Source organism: Camelus dromedarius, chromosome X (assembly GCF_036321535.1).
Source record: "Camelus dromedarius isolate mCamDro1 chromosome X, mCamDro1.pat, whole genome shotgun sequence".
Lineage (NCBI taxonomy): Eukaryota > Metazoa > Chordata > Mammalia > Artiodactyla > Camelidae > Camelus > Camelus dromedarius.
Genome location: NC_087472.1, coordinates 66,609,374 through 66,631,107, shown reverse-complemented (window position 1 = coordinate 66,631,107; position 21,734 = coordinate 66,609,374). Strand labels below are relative to the sequence as shown.

At 40.4% G+C, this 21,734-nt stretch overlaps 1 protein-coding gene across 11 annotated transcripts in view; it reads right to left on the bottom strand.

Moving 5' to 3' along the window:
* Nucleotides 1–21,734, bottom strand: part of ARHGEF9 (Cdc42 guanine nucleotide exchange factor 9) — a 165,137-nt gene that overhangs the window by 41,656 nt on the left and 101,747 nt on the right. For all 11 annotated transcript variants that reach the window (XM_010995344.3, XM_064483093.1, XM_064483091.1 and 8 more), the window contains 2 exons: nt 13,553–13,785; nt 8,336–8,465 (listed from right to left, as the gene is read on the bottom strand). In XM_010995344.3, the coding sequence (XP_010993646.1) occupies nt 8,336–8,465; nt 13,553–13,785 (363 nt within the window). The remainder of the gene's footprint in view (nt 1–8,335; nt 8,466–13,552; nt 13,786–21,734) is intronic.

Sequence of the window (21,734 nt, the reverse complement as noted above, 5' to 3'; positions counted from 1 at the left end):
AACACCTATAGGGGTTAGACATTGTGCTACGTACTTTCACTCTGTCTCTTCTGAGTCTCACAATAGCCCTTGGAAATAGATATTCTTGCTGTCATCTTATTGTCTCAAGTACCAAGAAGTCTAGTGATCAACCAAGATCACCCAGCTAGTTAGCCAAAGATCCACAATCCAGCCCCAATTCTGCAGCTCCAGAGAGTGTTCTCACTTTTGCCACTACATTATGCTCTCTCTAGACCAAAAAGTCACTGGTGGGTCAGTCCCTTCTTCTGGGTCTCAGTTTTTCCAGCTGTTAAATGAAGTAAGTGAGGATGATCTCTAAGGCCCTAGCCCTGATACTATGATGCTGAGATCTCAGCCTTGCACTCAAAAGCTTTAAGTCAAGGTTAGAGATGGGGGGTGGGGCTCCTGCACCCCTCCTCCAAAACATTTAGAGGCAAACAGCTGAGGCAAGGCAGTGGCCTAAAGAAACAAGTAGCTAGAAACGGTATTCTCAAGCATACTACTTTTTGTCCAGTCTAAGGGATGAGAAAGAAAAAGGGAGTTCAGTAGAAATATTTTCTAATAATACAACCTCAGAAAGAAAGCTCAGGGATACTAGCATGACTCCAGATTACACCTCAGGGGTACCCTGGAACTTAGGTATAACACTCCTCCCTGAGGGGCCCACATACTAGCTCAGAACCTCTGAAGGCCCAGGGCTAGAAGAGGAATTCCTCAGAGTGAGGGAGCCATGCAGGGCTTTCCTGTTGGAGGAATGGGAAGCTGAGAGTGGCAACAGTCTGCCATGCCCAACCTCGAATTAGGCAGGAAGATGTATCAGAGTCCATTCTGAATGTGTATGAAGTGAAAGAAAGCTATAAGAAGGGGCCAATGCCATACAAAGATGGTCAGATGATTTTTTAAGGCACCATTTGCTAAGCTGAGGATGATCAGACCAGTAGGACTACTTAGTGTCATCTGGTCCACCCACTGTACCAGATAGGAGCACCCCAATTCTAACACTTCTATTTTGAGTACTTGCCATAAGTGCCACTTTGTGCCACTCCATCAAAGGAAAAAAAATTGAAAAAAATACACTTCTGTGCTCACCAAGCTGACTGATGTCAGACAACTCACATATCCTCTCTGTGCCTCAGTTTCCTAATCTTTAAAATGATGATAATAACATTATCAACTGCATTTGACTGTTATGTGGATTATATGTTAGTACATATAAAGTGCTTAGGAAAGTACACATCACACTGTAAGCTCTACATAGTGATAGTTATCTTGACTATTACTGTGTGCCCAATATCCTGTGCCACATATTCCTATTAATACTCACAACTCAATAAGGAATGCACTGTTATTTGCCTCAAAACCAAGGTCAGGGAAATTGGAAGTGATTTGCCCAAAGTGGCAGAATCCAGGACAGATTCTCTCCAAAGTCCATGCTCTAAACCATCAAATCACAGCAGAATAATGATCCCTTAGAGGAACAACGAGCTGCCTTGTCAGATTTCTGAGGTAAGAATCTCAGAGACTTGGGTTCTGGGCCCCATGTTGCCACCAACTCATTCTGTGCCCTTGAGAAGTAGTTTAATCACTATCAATCTGTTTCCTCATTTAGTTAATGGGGATAATACAATGGTTCCTGCTTGACTCACTTCACGTACCTGCTTGAGAACACCAAACAAGTTCATGTAAGGGAAAGGACCCTCTTAGAGTTTAAGTTTTTGCTCATTTGCCTCCTCTGACCTACTTGCACCACACAGTTCTTTGCCTTGATCCCCAAAGTGAAATCCCACCTCCCCCTCCCCCAGAGGCCAGAGGTTCTCTTTCAATCTTCCAGGATTTTGCTTACACCATTTCCTCTGCCTGGAACACACCTGCCCTCACTGGATAGCCAATGTCACATCGCTTTCATCTCAATATCCCAATGCCCAGCACCCCATTCTAATTACAGGCCAACTGCCTGATGTGGGACTGTGCCCTAAACACATCCAGAAAAAGACAAGATAAATGCTATCCTTTTCACACACCTTACTTTCAATGCTGCCTACTGACAAGAGGGCAGGGAAATAACAAATCCATCCAGCTCCACATTTGATCTCCTGGTCCCAGAAGTATGCCTTATCAAGCTACCTTAGCTTTTTAGGTAGATGCTTTTGTTGCCTCCATCACATTGCGTTTTTGAATTTCTTCCAAATTCTTTGGATTCAAACATCCAACAGTAAACTAGAACAGGCCCTTGAATATTATACAACCAGGCTATGAGAGGAGGGGTGCTATGAGGAGGAAATCACAACCTCACACAGTCAAGTTACCAAACATGAACTGCAAACTCAGGATCCTGGTAAAAATCTCAAAGAAAAAAAAAAAAGATTAAAAAGAAACTGTCAAGAGAGAAGCAAGATGGAGGAGTAGAAGGATGCTCATAGCTCACCCTCTCCCACAAATACACCAAAACTCACATCTACAGACCCACTCAGCCAACCAGAGCACCTGCGGAACTCCGACAGAACATTGCCCTCTTCGAAAGACAAAGACGCCAAAAATCTGGTAGGAGAAAAGGAAAAAAGAAAGAAGAAAAAGCAAAACAGTGTGGGACCAATCCCGCGGGAAGGGAGCGGCAAAGCAGGACTAGCGCTCGTTCGCTGGGTCCTCTCTTCAATGAAGAGGGCAACGGTACGGAGGGGGAGCCTCCAAGGCTCAGATCTGCCCCGAGCACCCCTTGACCAAAAGAACTAAGTTAAATGGGCACAAAAGGCGCCTGCAACACCCAGCCTGAGACGCGAGCCAGCAGCTGGGGGCTAGGACAGGCCGCCCAAGCTGGGCGGAGGACTGGGGCAGCTGCACCGAGGCAACCCCAGGGACTGCAGGGTGCTGTGGGCTGTGGCTGGGAGGGGATACAGAGCAGAACAACCTCAGTCCTCCAAAAATTGCATAAAAAGCAAAGCAACACGGCTGATGTGCCCTGGGGGGGAGGGGTGCCATAGCCTTTGTCTCCTCAGGCCCACAGCGCCATTACTGGAACTTCTCGTGAGAAGAGAGGTAGGGCACAGCCACAGCCACCATATCCTCCTGTGTGCAGTGCCTGGGCGGGGGTGGGGCCGAGCCCTGAATCCGCGCCCGGCGGCTCCGCAACATCCTGGGCAGGAATGAGACTTGTTTACAGCCCGAGGCAGATAGGATCTTTCTGCCCTGGCACCTCGCACTGCCAAGACAAACAAGGAACTGAGATTTGGCACAGAGCAGAGGCAGGGCTGTTCTGCGGTCTTCCCAGAGCCCACCTACGGAGCGCCAACCCAAGGCGGAGCAGGAGGCTGCATAGAGCAGCGGAGTGACCGGCACCAGGAGAGGGTAGGCAGCAACCTGCCTTCCTGGCAGGAACACAGCACCTGAGTATGGTGCTGGGAGAGGGCGCGATCTGCCCACCTGCCTCACTTGAGTGCAGCATCTGACTGCGACATCAGGAGGGGGAGTGACTCACCCACCCACCAGTGCCAGAGAGATAGAAGCAATATGAAGAAGCAGAGGAACCACTCCCAATTAAAAGATCAATAGAAATCCCCTGAAAGCACAATCAAGGAAATAGACATTGATGGCCTACTGGATCAAGATTTCAAAAAAGGACTGATCAAAGTACTGAAGGAACTAAAAGAAATAGTGTTTAGAGATATAAAATATGTCAAAAATGAAATAGAAGCTATAAAGAAGAACCAAGTAGAATAAGTTAAACTCATTTGCTGAGATGAGAGCTGACCTGAAGGCTGTACAAAGCAGACTAGATAATGCAGAGGAACAAATAAGTGACCTAGAAGACAGGACAACAGAAAGCACCCAATCAGAACAGCTGAGAGAAAAACAAATAAAAAACAATGAAAACAATATAAGGGACTTATGGGATAATATAAAGCATGCCCAACTATGCATAATAGGGGTTCCAGAAAGGGGAGGAAAGAACAAAGGGGATGGAAAATGTATTTGAAGAAATCATGACTGAAAACTTCCCAAACCTAAAGAAGGAATCAGATATCCAAGTACAGGAGGCTCAAAGGGTCCTAAACAGGAAGAACCCAAACAGACCCACACCAAGACATATCATAATCAAGATGGCCAGAGTCAAGGATAAAGAAATGATCCTAAAGGCAGCAAGAGAAAAACAAAGAGTGAGTTACAAAGGAAACCCCATAGGCTCTCAGCTGATTTCTCTACACAAACACTACAGGCCCGAAGGGAGTGGGAAGATATATTCAAATTCCTGAATGAAAAAAATATGCAGCCTAGGATACTCTATCCAGCAAGGCTATCCTTTAGAATAGAAAGAGAGATAAAGAACTTCACAGACAAACAAAAACTAAAAGAGTTTAGCAACACTAAACCCATGCTAAAAGAAATATTGACAGGTCTACTCTAAATAGAAAAGAAGCTGGATGCAACAAAAATGAGAAACTCATAACCAGAAAGGTGATAACTACCATGAATTACAAATATAATAAACACAAAATTGTAAAAGAAGACAACTAAATCATTAAGAGTGGGAGAGAGAAGCAAGGAAAGTCACTGTGGAAAACAGTATGGAGATTCCTCAAAAGACTAGGTATAGACTTACCATGTGACCTAGGAATCCCTCTCCTGGGCATACATCCAGAAGGAGTCCTACTTCAAAATGACACCTGTACCCCAATGTTCATAGCAGCACTATTTACAATAGCCAAGACATGGAAACAGCCTAAATGTCCATCAACGGATGACTGGATAAAGAAGATGTGGTATATTTATACAATGGAATACTATTCAGCCACAAAAAACAACAACATAACGCCATTTGCAGCAACATGCATGTTCCTGGAGAATGTCATTCTAAGTGAAGTAAGCCAGAAAGAGAAAGAAAAATACCATACGAGATCACTCATATGTGGAATCTAAAAGAAAAAAAAAAAAGAACATAAATACAAAACAGAAACACACTCATAGACATAGAACACAAACTTGTGATTGCCAAGGGAGTGGGGGGTGGGAAGGGACAGACTGCAATTTTAAAATATAGAATAGATAAACAAGATTATATTGTATAGCACAGGAAAATATATACAAGATCTTGTGGTAGCTCACAGCGAGAAAAATGTGACAATGAATATATGTATGTACATGTATAACTGAAAAATTGTGCTCTACACTGGAATTTGACACAACATTGTAAAATGACTATTACTCAATTAAAAAAAGTTAAAAAAAAAAGGAAACTGTCAGGGATATGTTCCTTCTCCCTTCCTTCCAAGTGCATCTACTGCATGTGAAGGGTGGAAAAGAGACAACTCAACAAACATCAGCATCAGAGAAATTAGAAATGGAAATTTCCTAGAAACTGCAGTTCTTGGGAACAGGTTCTTTTTCCTTCTGCTCCCCTAAGCTGCTCTAAGGTACTAATTTATTATTTAGAGGTATAGGTAATATTCTCACTCAATCACTGATTTTTTTCAAGAACCCTTGGGGGTGGGGGAGAGCAGGGATTACTCCATGTACACTAGTCCACATAAGTTGGCAGGGAGCAGGGATAGTAACTGGAGTTGGGCACAAAGACCCAGAATGTTCATGGAATAAGTTGAGGGAGGGTCAGGTGTGGATATAATACAAGACACCTCCTTCCCTCTAGCCAAAAGCTCTGATTTATTAAGTAGGTACCAACTTTCCATCCTCTTTCCTAATTCCCCTTCAAGGGAGATTAAACTCTGATGGTTTCTTCTATGACTCTTCTTTTTCATTTGACAAATTGAATTGAAATAGTCACATAGATGCTTTTGACAGTCACCCTGTTTGTTCAAACATCTGGAGGAGACAAGGAAGTGGCAGAGAGACCAACGCACTGCTCCATTTTCTTGATTTGCAAGGCTTGTCCACAGCATGCTCCAGAAAGCTGGCAGGGCCTTTCTCTGCCTGGCCAACTGCTTGGGCAGGTGGAACATATGAAGAACCTATACTAGGGAACCAGTGAGGATGGGCCATCTATGCCAAGAGCCAACAAGCCATGGAGCGGACATATCTTTACTTTCAAGGAGAAGCCTCCTAGCATTCATCCAACTTTAGCCTTACTGGGATTTGGATTTTCCCTGCAAGGCAGTTTTACTGTCTTGCTAGATATGGAAACTTTATTGCAAAAACAAGTCCCTGCAGTACCATAAATAAAAGCAATTAGGCTGCAGGAAGCAGAAGACTGTTGTGAGGGAGTCCCCTAAAAGTCCTAGTGACTCTGACATTCTAGACATATTTAAGACTGGATATAGCAAACATAATAGAAACTTTGGGCCTGACCTCTGAAATGTACCCATCAGGCCTTGCTCAATAAAAGGCTACCTAGAGTGCAACCTCTCTAGAGTAGTAAGTTCCACAGTGACCGTAGAGTCTGAAAAGGAGACCACAAGGAATTTTTCTTCTTACCAATTTAGACAAAGAAGGGCTTTGTCAAACAGGAGGTTGACAGGGTTGTGTAGGCCTGAATGAGATTAGAGGATCAAGCATGCTAACAAAGGGGGCAGAGAGTAACTGACTCATAGCAATCCTAGATCAGAACTGCCTTTTTTGTTTCTAACACCCTCCCACCTACAGAAAAAAAACCCACAAAATTCCTTCTGAGATGCCGAGTCTCTAAATCATAGTTCAGTGCTTTCAAGTTTGGTATTACTGAAGCTCCCTAGACAGGCTAAGGGATTTCAAGCTATTCTTGTTCCCCCATGACCCCAGCTGCAGCAACTGGAGGCCCAGAGTACATGGAGGAATTAGAAGGTCTTCCAGGCATTGGGAAGGGTGAAAATGTTCCAGGGAAATGGAAAGACAATTGCTGCTGGGAACCTCCTCGTAACAGAGAATCCTGGCAGGAGTAGAGAAAAAGAGGCCTGCTAACCAGCCAGAATTTCAGAGTGCCTTAGAATTGACAGGTTGCTAGAAGTCATTTGATCCAGCCCCTTGATCAGGCAACTAGCCAAAGCAAGCCAGACACAATGGAAGGAGAATCCATGATTTCATAATAAGGCTGGGTCAGTGCTGGCTTCTTCTTATGAGCAGGACAGTTTCTTTACATAGATTCCTTCCTTCCCACACCTCAAAGAATCACTGCTGTTTTCTATTTTGTATGGGGACATTATCCTTCAAATAAGACTCAAAAATATGCCAGCTGCTCAGAATTGTGGTCTCTTCCAGCCATCAACATTAAGGAGGAACAGAGATAGCAGAATAAAGGAAAGATGATTTTTTCTGGACCTTGGTTACATAGCTGTAAGGCTCATGCTTAAATCCTTGGAATGTGTTAAACTGCTTAAAATGTTAGAGAGATACTATCTCACAAATTACAGGAAATGATACCTGTGTGAAGGCCAGTGGAATGGGGAGCTGGTTCAACTTCTACCCTATAACCATGAGGTTTAATATTGCTGCCTCCTTCCTGGTAGCATGTCCAGCCTCTCCCATCTTGGTTACATTAGCTGTGAACTGTCAGATTTCATAACTTGGGCCTGAGAGATAAATGTGAAATGTCATTATTCTGGATTCTCTTGATAGGCACAAGAGACACAAATTAGTGTAATTAACACACAGGTACCTTCGAGGCCTTAAAATTCACAGCTGTTTCTATTGAACAGACACCTCAAGAACTTCAACAGAGCAGTGGCATTAGAGGCAAAATCTCTATTTATTTGTTAGGCTGTATATATCCTTTGAAAGTCAACATCTCAGGAGGGAAGGCTTTAATGACTTTCCTGAAGGCTTTCTGAGTTCAGATAAGTTGTGGCTATTTCCAATAGAATGGAAGGCTGTCAGGGATAATTTTTGTAAGTAAATGATACAAAATAGAATTTGGTCTGTCAATTGGGAAGGGATGATGGTTGTGGCCTCAAGTGTGTAGGCTTAGACAGAACCAGTAAATATGTCAAAGTGAGGTGATCCCACTGAGAGAAAAAGAAGTATGTTGGCTGGCCTGCATCAGAGAACCAAACTTGCATTCTGTGTTTGGAGTGAATACCACACCTTATCTAAGTGTTTATCTAGTAGTGATAAAATTCCAGGACTTGAAAGAGATTTGAAAGGCCACTGAGTCAACCCAATTGTTTCCCGGCAACACCCGAAGAGATGAACCTTCCTTTTCTTAATGTAGTATTGCCACAAAGATTTCTCTAAGCTTCTTAGAAAACTAGTCAAGTACACAACACCTTTCATTAGCAGGGAGCTTTTCTTTGGCTCTAATCTAAATCCTTTCTGCTGCACTTCAAATCTAATTACTCTTCATCCATCTCTGGCTAGGATGTGAAGTTCTGGCCAAGGTATTCAGACTCTCCAATGTGCCTATTGGTAAGAGTCCTACCTCCCACTCTAGGACGGAGGCCTGCCACTGGGCAATCTTGTCAATATTCTCCAAACGCCGCTTGCGTTCATTGATCTGCTGAGTCACATTTCTCATGACAGCCAGAGCAGCTGCCACATACCTGTAGTCACTGTGAAAACACAAAATTACAAGGGATGAATCAATGTGCCACAAAACCAATATGCTGGGTACCAACCCTAACATCCATTATCCTCTTCCTATTTAGTAACAAAGCCTCAATTTTCAGATGGAATCCATGCCACATGGATTAAAAGACTACACTTACTATCCTTCTTTTACAGTAATAGGTGACTTATGTGTGATCAAGTTCTATCCAGTGATATGTAAATAGAAGTGTTGTGTAGAAATTTTGAGAAACTTCCTTTAAGAAAGACATCATGCCCTTCTTTCATCCTTACTTAATCCTGATGCTTGGAATATGTAGATGTGATGTCTGAAGTTCTAGCAATTACCTTGGACCACAGGACAAGGTCCATACTCCTAGGGATAGGATAACAGAAAAGAGGAAGGAGTTAAAGTCTCTGATGACCATGGAGTCACCAGAGCAGCCATAGACTGCCTACTTTCAGACTTTTTTTACATGAATGATAAATAGATTCCTATCTCTTTTTATACCATTATTTTGTGCCCTATCTGATACACCCAGCCAAGGACCAACAAGAGAGCCTCATACATGGCACGGTCTAGACAAATCTGTCATCTGTCCTATCACTTACTTCTAGGGAACTCTGCCAAAAGTGACTGTAAAATAACATCCAAACCATTCTGCCAATACAATATAGAGATAGGATGTAGTATGGTGGTTAAGAACAGAATCTGGAGTCAGACTCCTTGCACAAACCCTTGTTTTATCACTGACTAGTCAGAATCTCATTCACCTTCTCAGTGACTCAATTTCCTGTAAAATGGGGAGAATTACAGAAGAATACGCTGAGTGTTTAATCTATCACCCATGAAAACTGTTTTACTCTTGGCTCATAGTAAATGTTAGCAAGTATTATTAATATAAATCACACATTTCTCTAGTATAGCCATCATATGGGCTGCCTCTCAAAACCTCTAATCCCAGGAGTAAAATCCTAGGCTTAGCTTCCTGGGACTTTGGATGGCCCACTTGTTGAATGTTATACCACCCTGCCCAGTTTTCTCTGCTTGTCTGATCTAATTTCCAATCAAATGGCTCCTGTGAAAAGGAGATTTAAAGTGAGATCCCAGCCATTTGGTGGAGTTACAATAAATTGAGAAGGTAGGAGGATAAGCTATGATTCAGTCTTAACTAACTTTTCCTTAGAGAAACTGAACATGTTTTGTGGTCACTCACCTGCTTACTGTCCCAGCACCAATTAGAAAGAACAGAAGAGAAAAAGACAAGCACAGCAACTGTCATTTTATTTCCTAGTACACTGAGGGGCAGGGTGGTGGACCAAACATAGGCAAAGGAAAAAGGGAATTCTAACTGCCAGGGCAGATGCCATACAGCACCTCCTCTTAGCTGGCCTCCCTGGATCCAGTCTATTCTCTGAACAGCTGTCAGACTATAATCTTCAAATGCTATTATATTTTATCACCTCCAGTGACAGGATGTCTCAAGACAACTCTGATTTAAACACACACACACACACACACACACACACACACACACACACACACACACAAACAACCCACCAAAACCTCTTCTTTATTCTGCACCTTAATGAATGTTAGCTATTATCAGTTTTTCTTTCAGATCCCACTTCTGATTCCTATTGAACTTATAGTCAACCAACACTTCTTAAATCTTAAAATACGCTGTCTAGAAACTGCATTTCTGTCAATATGTCCTTGAATTAATTATTGATTTCTCAAACCCAACTATAAAACATTACATTTGCTCCTGTTGCATTTCATAATTTTATAGTTACTTGCTCCAACCTATGGTGAACTATTGTCCTCTGTAACACTGTCAAAGTTTCTCCCTGGCAAGACTATCTGAGCCTGCCATTTAGAATCAGGGTAGGGTAACGACAGAACAGGCTGTTGCAGTGCTGAAGTTGCTGACATAAATGAGGACCGCTGTTCTTTGGGTCTTTTTTCTGTGTCTTACGCTATTTTGAGATTTGAGAGCATCAGGAAAATGCCTTAAGCCACTTTCTGGGAAGTAAAGCATAGAACTACACTGTCCAACATGGTAGCCACTAGCCACACTTAATTAAAATTAAATATGATTTAAAAATTTAGTTCTTTAGTTGCACCAGCCACATTTCTCAGTACTCAATGGCCATGTGTGGCCAGTGGCTACTATGTGGAACAGCACAGATATTAAACATTTACATCATTGTAGAAAGTTCTATTGAACAGCACTGGCATAAGAATGCTTATTACATCTCTGACTCCATGTACTACTCAGCCATGAATTTATCACTGCCACTGTGTCATAATGTCCATCAACCTTTGCCATTTTTAGCTGGCTGCCTTTTTCACAATGGTTACAGGAGGAGATGTTCCCATCTCTAACCTTCCCCACTAGCTTTAGGAGTGAGAGAAGCAGCAAATAGCTGTGGTCTAGTCTGAACCCTGCTCAGAGGCCCCAGGTTTCCAGATGAGGTGAGGAACATCCTAGTGAGGACACTGACTGAACTAAGACTGTCTTGTTCCAGACATGTCAGGTAATCTCCGTCTTACATAGAATCTTTCTTCTCAGCTTAAGGAAGTTTGGGTGGGGGGGTCACCTTCTGTAAACAAATATAGTATTATTCTCCATTTATCACTCCACATCCATCTGATCTCCCTCAGAAACTACTCTGCGTGCCTGCATTTCATACCTACCTATTTGAACTCTTATCTGACCTAACTGTCAAGCTGGCAGCAGCCTCTAATTGCCTTCAAATCCGAGCTACTCTAACATGAATTGCAGGAGCTATCATCTTGATACAGCTTCCTGAGGCCTGCCAGAAGGGGTGGCCCATGGTATGGGGATAGTGCTGGGCCCAGTGGGTTACCCCAAATGAGGACAGGGATTGATGTAGCCTGACACTGTCTGAGCCATTATTTTAGCATTTAAGCCCAAGGGGTGGAAGGAGAGGTGACTAGGGACCCAGAAGGCAAGAAAGTCTTGAGATAGGGGTTCTAGCCACTAGATGAAGGAACACAGGAATGGCAAGTCCCAGGCAGGTGTCCGAACTTATTGGCTCCTACTAAACCCAATAAGGCCCTGAAATTGTTTTGGCCTAAGAAACTAACATAGTCTTTAGCTATGATTTGAAAATGGTCTTTCAGGGGCTCTTAAAAGCACTTATGCAATACATAATTTACTTAGATAATATCATCAGTCCACAAGTATGATTTTCAAAGAGCCTCCTGCTAGGTTCCATGGAACAGATACTCAGGAGTAGGTGAGAGATGAGCTGTGATATGAAGACATTTGAGAATTACTCTTTGAATATGCTGGTTTTAAAAACCATTGGTCTGAAGGATGCTCCACTGAGATTTAGGTACAGTGGTGGTTGCTTCTGGTCACTTAGCACCATGAAGTATAACTGTGGAGGTCATTTAGACCCATGACATCATGGGCTGGCAGAACTAGAAAATGTCTTCCATACTTGTTGGTACAATGGCTCACAAATCTTCCTGGGCATGAAAATCACCTGGAGGGCTCTTTAAAAAGCTAGGTTCCCAGACCACTATCTAGACTTTGTGTCGCTGCTTTGCCACCGACTTGTTCATTGTCATTTTCCCTTTCTGGGCCTCAGTCTTTCCAGCTATACAATGAGGAAATCAGACAAGAAGAACTACCTTTAAGGCCTTTTCCATTTTTAGTACCATAAATATTTTCCATTTTTATTTTTTTAATATTGTAATTTTAGTGTGGGTTCTTCAGTGTCCTATTAGGTGTCACAATAAAGTGTATCCTTAGAAAACTTAGGACTCAGTTCTATCAGTAAGCTATATTAAATATTTTAAGAGAGATTTAGTCACCTCCAAGTTCCATGTCTAATGAGTACCCCCACTATCCCACAGCCAGTAAACAGATTTAGGGAGAAGGGAGCAGAGTCCTGCTTTGCAAGGTCCTTCTATGCCTGCCTCCCTCACAGCCAAAAGAACATGGAAGGCAGAGCTACCACTGGTGGTGTTACTCACATAAAGGGAGAATCTAGTGTCACCACATTTGGGTTCAAATCTGAAATCTGTCCAGTGCTCCAGAACTAGTGAAGCACATGACCCATGATTTGCTAAAGAAACAACATCAACTTAAAAATGAACCTAGGGATTGGCCTAGAAGCTTGACATAAACAAAACCAACTGGCTCACATCCATCGCCTTATGCAATTAGGTCTAGAAGTCAGCTCCAAGGAAACGAGGCAATGGAGCCAAATGAAAGTAGGAAGCAGGCCTGATGAGAATCAGGCAGAAACTAAGGGAAATGGGGCAAAGGCATTCTTTCTTTTTAGAGTAATCAATCAGGAAAAGAACTGAGAGCTGGGCCGACAAACCTAAGGTCAGGGATTTAATACCATGAAATAAAGCATGTGAAAGAAAGGGGGATGGTTCACTCTAGACAATCCCCGTTGTTGGAGATTACTTCCAGCATATACCTTTCTGGTAGGAGGTTAGGAATATCATTTCCATTCAGAGAGTGATAAGCTCCTTTTTTGGGTTAGTTTTCTTGAAAATACTGAAAAACTTTGAAAAAACTCAGGGGAAGTCTCAAGTCTATTTTCTCCCAGCCTGGGTCTAAGGGGAGATATGGTTGGAATGAGGCAGAGGAAGGTGGAAAAGACTAAAGAAGACCAGGGATGTAGACTTGCAGAAGAAATCTAAGGTCAGTATAAGTTGGGCAGTCTGTCACTAGGAAATTGGACTGTATCAAATAGAGTAGAATAAACAGCTGAACAATTATTCCATCTGGGTTGATTTACTTGGCTGAGCTCAGGACTAAGGACCAGGCTATAAGGTCCCTGAAGGCAGTGTCTAAGTTGTACAATAATAATACAAACCGATTTTGTGTGCATATTGATTTACAACTTAATAAGCAACTCTCAAGCACTGCCTCACGTTATACACACAACAGTCTTGTGAGGTAAGCAAGACTGTATCATCATTCCACTGTGCATATAAGCTAACAGAAGCTCAGAAAAGGCAAAAGAACATACAGTCTCAATAAGAACCAACATGTAGAGGAGGCTCTCTTCCTCATCCCTGCCTCCTTCAATCCCTTACCTATGGTCCTGGGCGGTATACTTAAGGAGCTCAGCCAATTGTAAGGGATACTTGCAGATCTTCTGCACTGGAGTCAAAAGGAAACCATCAATAGCAATGTCAATCATCTGCTGCAAGAGGCGACAGGCCTCAAAGAAGTGCTGGTAGCGGCTATCCTTCATCAGTTTGGAGAGCTCCATACAGGCGTCCAGGTGGTTGTTACAGTACTCAGAGTATATCCAGAATCCATCTTGCTGTGAACAGAGGAAAAATAGAGAGAAAAGGAAAGGCTACTGAGGACAACAAAAAAGAAATGGAGAAATCGAAAAACAGATCCTATTCTTACATAAAAATATTAAAATGACAACAATGTCAATCTTTCCTAAATTGATTCACAATTTAATAATAAAAAATAAAATTATTTGACAATTAGACAAACTGTAAAAATTCTACAGAAAAAAAATAAGTAGGAATAGCAAGTAAATTCTATAAAAGAAGAGTAATGAAAGGACACTGGCCCTGAAAATAGTAAAACACACTATGGCAATAAAACTCTGGCACTAGGTTATAAAAAGAGATAGGTCAGAGATTCTATTTCTGATTGTGGCAGACTAAATAGTTTTAGGTAATTCTTACCAGTGAGAATAGCTAGAAAAGTGAGAAAAATATAATAAATTTCTATTTGAAGGAATCACATCATCCAGAGCCTCAACTTATCTCCATAGAATATGCCTTAGGGAATATAACTTGGATTATTCAGGGGTAAAGAGGCTATGATGTATGGAAGTTAAGCAACAAATGGCTGAGAAAAAAAATTCGTGTGTGCGCACGTGCGAGCATATAGAGAGGGGAAGGAAGAGGAGAGAGGAAGGAGAGTGAGGAAGAGCATGTTCAAATGATAAAGTAAAATCAGTGGAATATTAATATTAGGTAAATCTGGGTAAATGGTATACATGCATACTTCATTTTATTGCACTTCACTTTACTGTGCTTCACAGATACTGCATATTTTTTACAAATTGAAGGTTTGTGGCAATCCTGGTTGAGCAAGTCTATTGGTGCCATTTTTCTAAGAGCATTTGATCACTGTATGTCTCTGTGCCACATTTTAATAATTCTCACAATATTTTAAAGTTTGTTATTATTACTATATTTGTTATGGTGATCTGTAATCAGTGATCTTTGATGTTACTAGTGTAATTGTTCTGAGATGCTAAAAACTGCACCCACGTAAGAAGAACATAATATATAAATGTTGTATGTGATGACTGTTACACTGTTCCCCAATCTCTCTCCCTCTCTTCAGGCTTACTATTCCTTGAGACACAACAATATTGAAATTAAACCAATTAATAACCCTACAATGGCCTCTAGGGTTCAAGTGAATGGAAGAATCACATCACTCTCACTTTAAATCAAAAACTAAAATGTAAGGGAGGCATGTCAGAAGCTGAGATAGGCTGAAGGCTAGGCCTCTTGTGCCAAACAGTTAGCTAAGTTGTGAATGCAAAGGAAAAGTTCTTGAAGGAAATTAAAAGTGTCAACTCCAGTGAACACATGAATGATAAGAAAGCAAAACAGCATTATTACTAATCTGAAGAAAAGTTGAGTAGTCTGGATAGAAAATAAAAACAGCCACAACATTCCTGTAAGCCAAAAGCCTAATCCTGAGCAAGGATTACAATTCTACAAAGGCTAAGAGAAGTGAGGAAGCTGCTGAAGAAAAGTGTGAAGCTAGCAGAGGTTGGTTTGTGAGATCTAAGGAAAAAAATCCATCTCCATAACATAAAAGTGCAAGACAAAGCAGCAAGTTCTAATGTAGAAGCTGCAGCAAGTTATCCAGAAGATCTAGCTAAAATAGTTAATGAAGGTGGCTATGCTAAGCAACAGATTTTCAATGTAGACAAAACAGCCTTCTATTGAAAAGAACTTGCCATCTAGGACTTTTACAGCTAGAGAGAAGTCAATGCCAGGCTTCAAAGCTTCAAAGGGCAGGCTGACTCTTTTGTTAGGAGCTAAGGCAGCTGGTGACTTTAAGTTGAAGCCAATGTTCGTTTACCATTCTGAGAATCCTGAAGCTCTTAAGAATTACACTAAATCTAATCTGCATGTGTTCTATAAATGGAACAAAAAAATCTGGATGACAGCAAATCTGCTTACAACAACATGGTTTACAGAATATTTTAAGCCCATTGTAGAGACCTACTGTTCAGAAAAAAAAAAAACTCCTTTCAAAATATTACCGCTCATTGACAATGCACCTGGTCATTCAACAAGCTCTGATGGAGATATACAATGAGATGAATGTTGTTTTCATGCTTGCTAACACAACATCCATTCTGCAGCCCATGGATCAAGGAGTAATTTTGACTTTCTAGTATTAAGATTTAAGAAATACATTTTGTAAGACTATAGCTGCCATATATAATGATTCCTCTGACGGATACAGAAAAAGTAAATTGAAAGCCTTCTAGAAAGAATTCACCATTCTAGATGCCATTAAGAACATTCATGATTCATGGGAAGAGGTCAGATATCAACGTTACCAGGAGTTTGGAAGAAGATGATTCCAACCCTCACTGATGACTGAAAAGTTCGACTTTAGTGGAGGAAGTGATTGCAGATGTGATGGAAATAGTAAAAAGAACTAGAATTAGGAGTGGAGGCTGAAAATGTGATTGAATTGCTGCAATTTCATGATAAAACTTTAACAGATGAGGAGTTGTTTCTTATGGATGAGCAAAGAATGTAGTTTCTGGAGATGAAATCTACTCCTGGTGAAGACAATGTGAAGATGTTGAAATGACAACAAAGAACTTAGAATGTTACATAAAGTTAATTGATAAAGCAGCAGCAGAGTTTGAGAGGACTGACTCTATTTTGAAAGGAATTCAACTGTAGGTAAAATGCTGTCAAACACTATGCATGCTACAGAGAAATGGTTCATGAAAGGGAGAGTCAACTGATGCCGCAAACTTCATTGTCTTATTTTAAGAAATTGCTGCAGCCATCCCAACTTTCAGCAACCAACACCCTGATCAGTTAGGAGCTACCAACTCAAGGAAAGACCCTCCACCAGCAAAAAGATTATGACATACTGAAGGTTCAGATGATGGTTAGCATTTTTAAACAATAAAGTACACGTAATTAAGGCATGTACTTTTTAAAGACATAATGATATTATACACTTAATAGACTACAGTATAATATAAACATAACTTTTATATGCAGTGGGAAACCAAAAACTTTGTGTGACTCACTTTGTTGTGGTCTGAAACTGAACTCATCTCTCTGAGTTATACCTGTATAGGTAGCCTTTGTACTGTTCTTATTTTTCAATTTTTCTGTAAGTTTAAAATTATTTCCAAGTTTAAAAAACTCTATAATTTTTGTATATAGTGTTCAGTACTCATTCAAAAATAACCTGGTGCATGAGAATATAAGACATGAACAAAACTTAAGAGAAATATTAGACAATAGAAAACGACAGACAAAAAAAAAATCAAGATGGAGTTAATACACATGGACTTTTTAAACTAAATAGGCAAGCCATACAGATCAGAAGAAATCAGAAAAACACAATCTAATAAAGAGCCTGTATCCTATATATAAAATATATACAAATCCTAGAACTTAATAATAAAAAGACAAGCAACCTAATTTTAAAAAATCAGTCAAAACAGTATATTAAAAGGATGATACACCATGATTAGGAGGGACTTATCCCAATCCAATTTGCCACATTAATAGATTAGAGAAAAACCATATGATTATTTCAATTAGAATTTGATAAAACACATTTATAATAAAAGCCACCAGCAAATTAGGTTTAGAAAAAAAACCCCACAATGTGATAAAGGGTGACCATGAAAATTTTAAAGCTAATATCATTCTCAGTAGTAAAATATTGAATTATTGCCCCTAAAATTCAGGTACAAAACAAAAGATGCCTGCTTTCACTATTTCTAATTAACACTGTACTGGAGGTCCTGGTTAGTCCAATAAGACAAGAAAAAGGAATAGGAGGCATACAGATTGAAAAAGAATAAGTAGAACTGTCTTTATTCAGAAATGACACAATTGTGCATGTATAAAATCCTAAGGAATCTTAAAAAAAATCTAGACCCAACTAGTGAATTCAGTAATGTGTCATGATTCAAAGTCAATACAGTCTGCCCTCCATATCCACAGGTTCTACATCCATGGATTCAACCAATTGCACATAAAAAATATTCAGGAAAAAAAAATTCCAGAAAGCTCCAAAAAGCAAAACTTGAAGTTGTCACATGCCAATAACTATATAAGCATTTACATTGTATTTACAACTATTTACATAACATTTACATTGTATTAAGTATCATAATTAATCTAGAAATGATTTAAAGTATATGGGAGTATGTGTGTAAGTTATATGCAAATATTACACCATTTTATATAAGGGATGGGAGCATCTACAGATTTTGGTATCAACACGGGGTCCTGGACCCAATCCCCTGCAGATACTGAGGGAAAGCTATATATAAAAATCAAGTGTATTTCTATATCATAGCAACAAACTATAGGAAATTGAAATTAAAATACCATTTATAAAGCAGAAAAAAACTGCTTAGAAATCAACTTTTAAAAATAATATGGAGACCTTTACAATGAAAATTAGAAACAATGCTGGGAGGAATTATAGAAAACCTAAATACATAAACAGATGTGTATGAAACAGAAAACATCAATTTTTCCAAAAGTGAGTTACAGATTTAATGCAATCCTAATGAAAATTCTGACAGGGTTCTTTTTTGTTCTTGTTGTTCTTGATCTTGGTAGAACTAGGGAAGCTGATTCTTCCCCCACCCCAGTTTTATTGGGAAATAATTGACATAAATCCCTGTATAAGTTTAAGGTGTATGGCAAAATGGCTTGCTTTACATATACTGTAAAATGATTACCATGACAAGTTTAGTTAGCATTCATCATCTCATATAGATAAAAAGAAGAGAACAAAATTATCCTTGTGATGAAATAAATTTATATAGAAATACAAATTATCTAAAATAGTCAAAATTGTTTTGAAAAGGAATGAATTTGAAGGACTTAACAGTACTGGCTTTCAAGATTTGCTATTAAGCTACATTATTCAAGACACTATGAGAAAAAAATCATAATTATGTATGGTGATGGATGTTAACTAGAATTTTTGTGATGATCATTTTGTAATATATACAAATATTAAATCATTATGTTGTACATCTGAAACTGATACAATGTTATATGACATTTAATATCTCAATTAAAACAACAACAACAAAAGACAGTGTGGTAGTACCATATGAATAGTCACATAGCATCCCTAAAAACAGACCTGCACATATATGATCAACTTATTTTTGAAAAAGGTGCCCAAGTAACTCAGTGAGGAAATTAATAGTTTTTTTTCAACAAATGGTACTGGAATGATTTAATATCCATTTGGAAACAAACTATTCTTGACCCTTATTTTATACCACACATAAAATGACATTAAAAAAGATCATAGACCTAACCATAAGAAATAAAATTACATAATTCCTTTAACAAAACAGGAGAAAATCTTTGTGACTTTGGGCTAGGCAAAGATTTCTTAAATAAAAAACAAAAAACATGAACCATGAAAGAAAAAACATGATAAACTGAATTTCAATAAAACTAAGAGTTTATGTTTTTCAAAGACACTGTTAAAATTAAAGTCACAGACTGGGAGAAAACCTTTGCAAATCACATACCTGACCAAGGACTTGTAAACAAACTACAGAAATGTTGACACTAAACAATAAGAAAACAAACATTGTCAAAAGACATGAGCAGACACTTCACCAAAGATCTAATACAGATGGTAAATAAGCACATGAAAAAATGCTCAATATCATTAGCCATTAAGGAAATGCAAATTAAAAATAGAATGGCTAAGGAGGAGTAGCCAAGATGGCAGAGTAGAGATACTCACAACTCATCCTCTCCCACAAATACACCAAGAATTACATCTACAAACCCACTGAATTGCACAGAACACCTACTGAACTCTGGCAGTGTCTCTCATTTCAAAATACAGGAGGATTCTCACAAAATCTAATAAGAAAAAAAAAAAAAAGTAAAACTCGGTGCTTGACTGGTCCTGCAGGGAGGAAGCGGCATAAGAAGAAAGGTACCCTAATGCTGGGATGCCCCTTTTCCAGCTGGGAGGTTAGCAGGAACAGAAGTGGAGCTTCCGAGGCTCCAAGGAGAAAGTGGCAAACACTTGGCAGACAGAGCTAAGTGAAACCACCATGGAGGGTTTCTGTGATCCACGGCCATAGACACGAGCCAGCAGGTATGAGCCGGGACTAGCTGCTGGAGGTCAGTGAGGAGCCCAGGCAGAGGGTTGGGGCCCACTGCACAGAGGCAGACTCAGGGGACTGGACAGCAGTGTGAGCTCTGGCTGGAGGTGTGTGCAGAACAGAACAGCCTGGGACCTCCAAAAAAAAAAAAAAAAGCACCACTGTTGGTGTGGGGAGGGGCAGGAGTGCAACACAGCAACGCCATAGACACTTCTACACTTGCCTCCATTGTTGGTATGTTCTCCCGAGAAGAGAAGTGGGGCTTGGTCATTGCCATCACTGCTGCACAGAGGCAGGACTGAAAGCTGAACCCAGTGGCCCTGCAACTTAACAGGCTGGACTGATTTGTTTACAGTCCCAGGCAGGGAGGGAAGATTTGCTCTCTCTGGACCCTTCATGGACCCATGCCTCTGCGACTAAGGGAGTGAGTGAGCTGCACTCTGAATCACAGCGGGGGTGAGTACAGGTATTCACCAAAGGCCAGCATACCAGACTGAATGTGGAGGTGGGGATGGAGTCTGCCCTGACTCTGTCATGCACCACAGATTCAGGTGTGTAAAGGCAACCTTGTTACGGCGGTCCTAGCACCTGACATTGGCAGATCTGCACTGGTAGTTCCTAGGGCTCAGAACCTGGGGGACACTAGAGTAGGTGGCTGACAAATCTGCAGCTAAGGTGGGGACAAAGGCAGCATCAACAAAGAGTACTTTGTAAGCCTGCATAACAAGTGACAGACAACACCACAGAGGGCACTTCCCAGTGGACAGCTCCTGTCTACTCTTCCCAGCTAAAGCACTCCAACCCTGCCTACTACACACCACAACTCAGAAATGGATCTAGAAGACTCTATTCCAGCAACAGGGGAGCAGATCAGGCCCCTGTCAAGGCTGTGACAAGTACAGAACAACAAAGGAGGCCTAGTTCCACAACAAAAACCAGGGCAGGCCCTGAAGACCACAACACCAACCACACTCCCAATCAAAAGGATAACAGCCAACACTGATGGAAGAAAGATGTGACAACCATCCATACTAAGAACAGCCACAACAACAAAACTATTAGATGCACACAGACTACACAGGAACACTCCAAATTTAAATAAAAACAAACAACCAAAAAATAAAATAGCCCTTCAAGACCACAGTAGATAACTGATACTCCTAAATCCATAGAGCCAGAGAAATGTAAGTAAATTGAAGAAGCAGAGGAATCACACACAATTAAAAGAACAAGAGAAATTCCTTGAAAGAAAAATCAATGAAATATATCCTGATAGTCTACTAGATCATGACTTCAAAAAGGGAATGATCAATGCACTGAAGGAATTAAAAGAGACTGTGAACAGAGAAAGAGAATATTTTAAAAAGGAAATTGAAATTATAAAGAAGAGCCAATTAAAAACAGAAAACTCAATGGTTGAGATAAGAGCCAAGGTAAAGACAGTCAAAAGTAGACTAGATAACGCAGGGGAACAAATAAGGATAAAAGAGGTCACCCAATCAGAACAGCAGACGGAAAAGAAAAGAAAAACCAATCAAAGCAATATAAGGGACTTATGGGGTAATATAAAGCATGCCAACCTATGAATAGGGGTCCCAGAAGGACAAGAAAGCGACAAGGGGACTGAAAAAGTATTTGAAGAAATCAAGACTGAAAAATTTCCAAATCTAAAGAGGGAAATAGATATCCAAGTACAGGAGGCACAGAGGGTCCCAAACAAGAAGAACCCAAACAGACCTACACAAAGACATATAATTAAGATGGCCAAAGTTAAAGATAAAGAAGGGATTCTAAAGACAGCAAGAGAAAAACAAAGAGTTAGTTACAAAGGAACCCCCCATAAGGCTCTCAGCTAATAT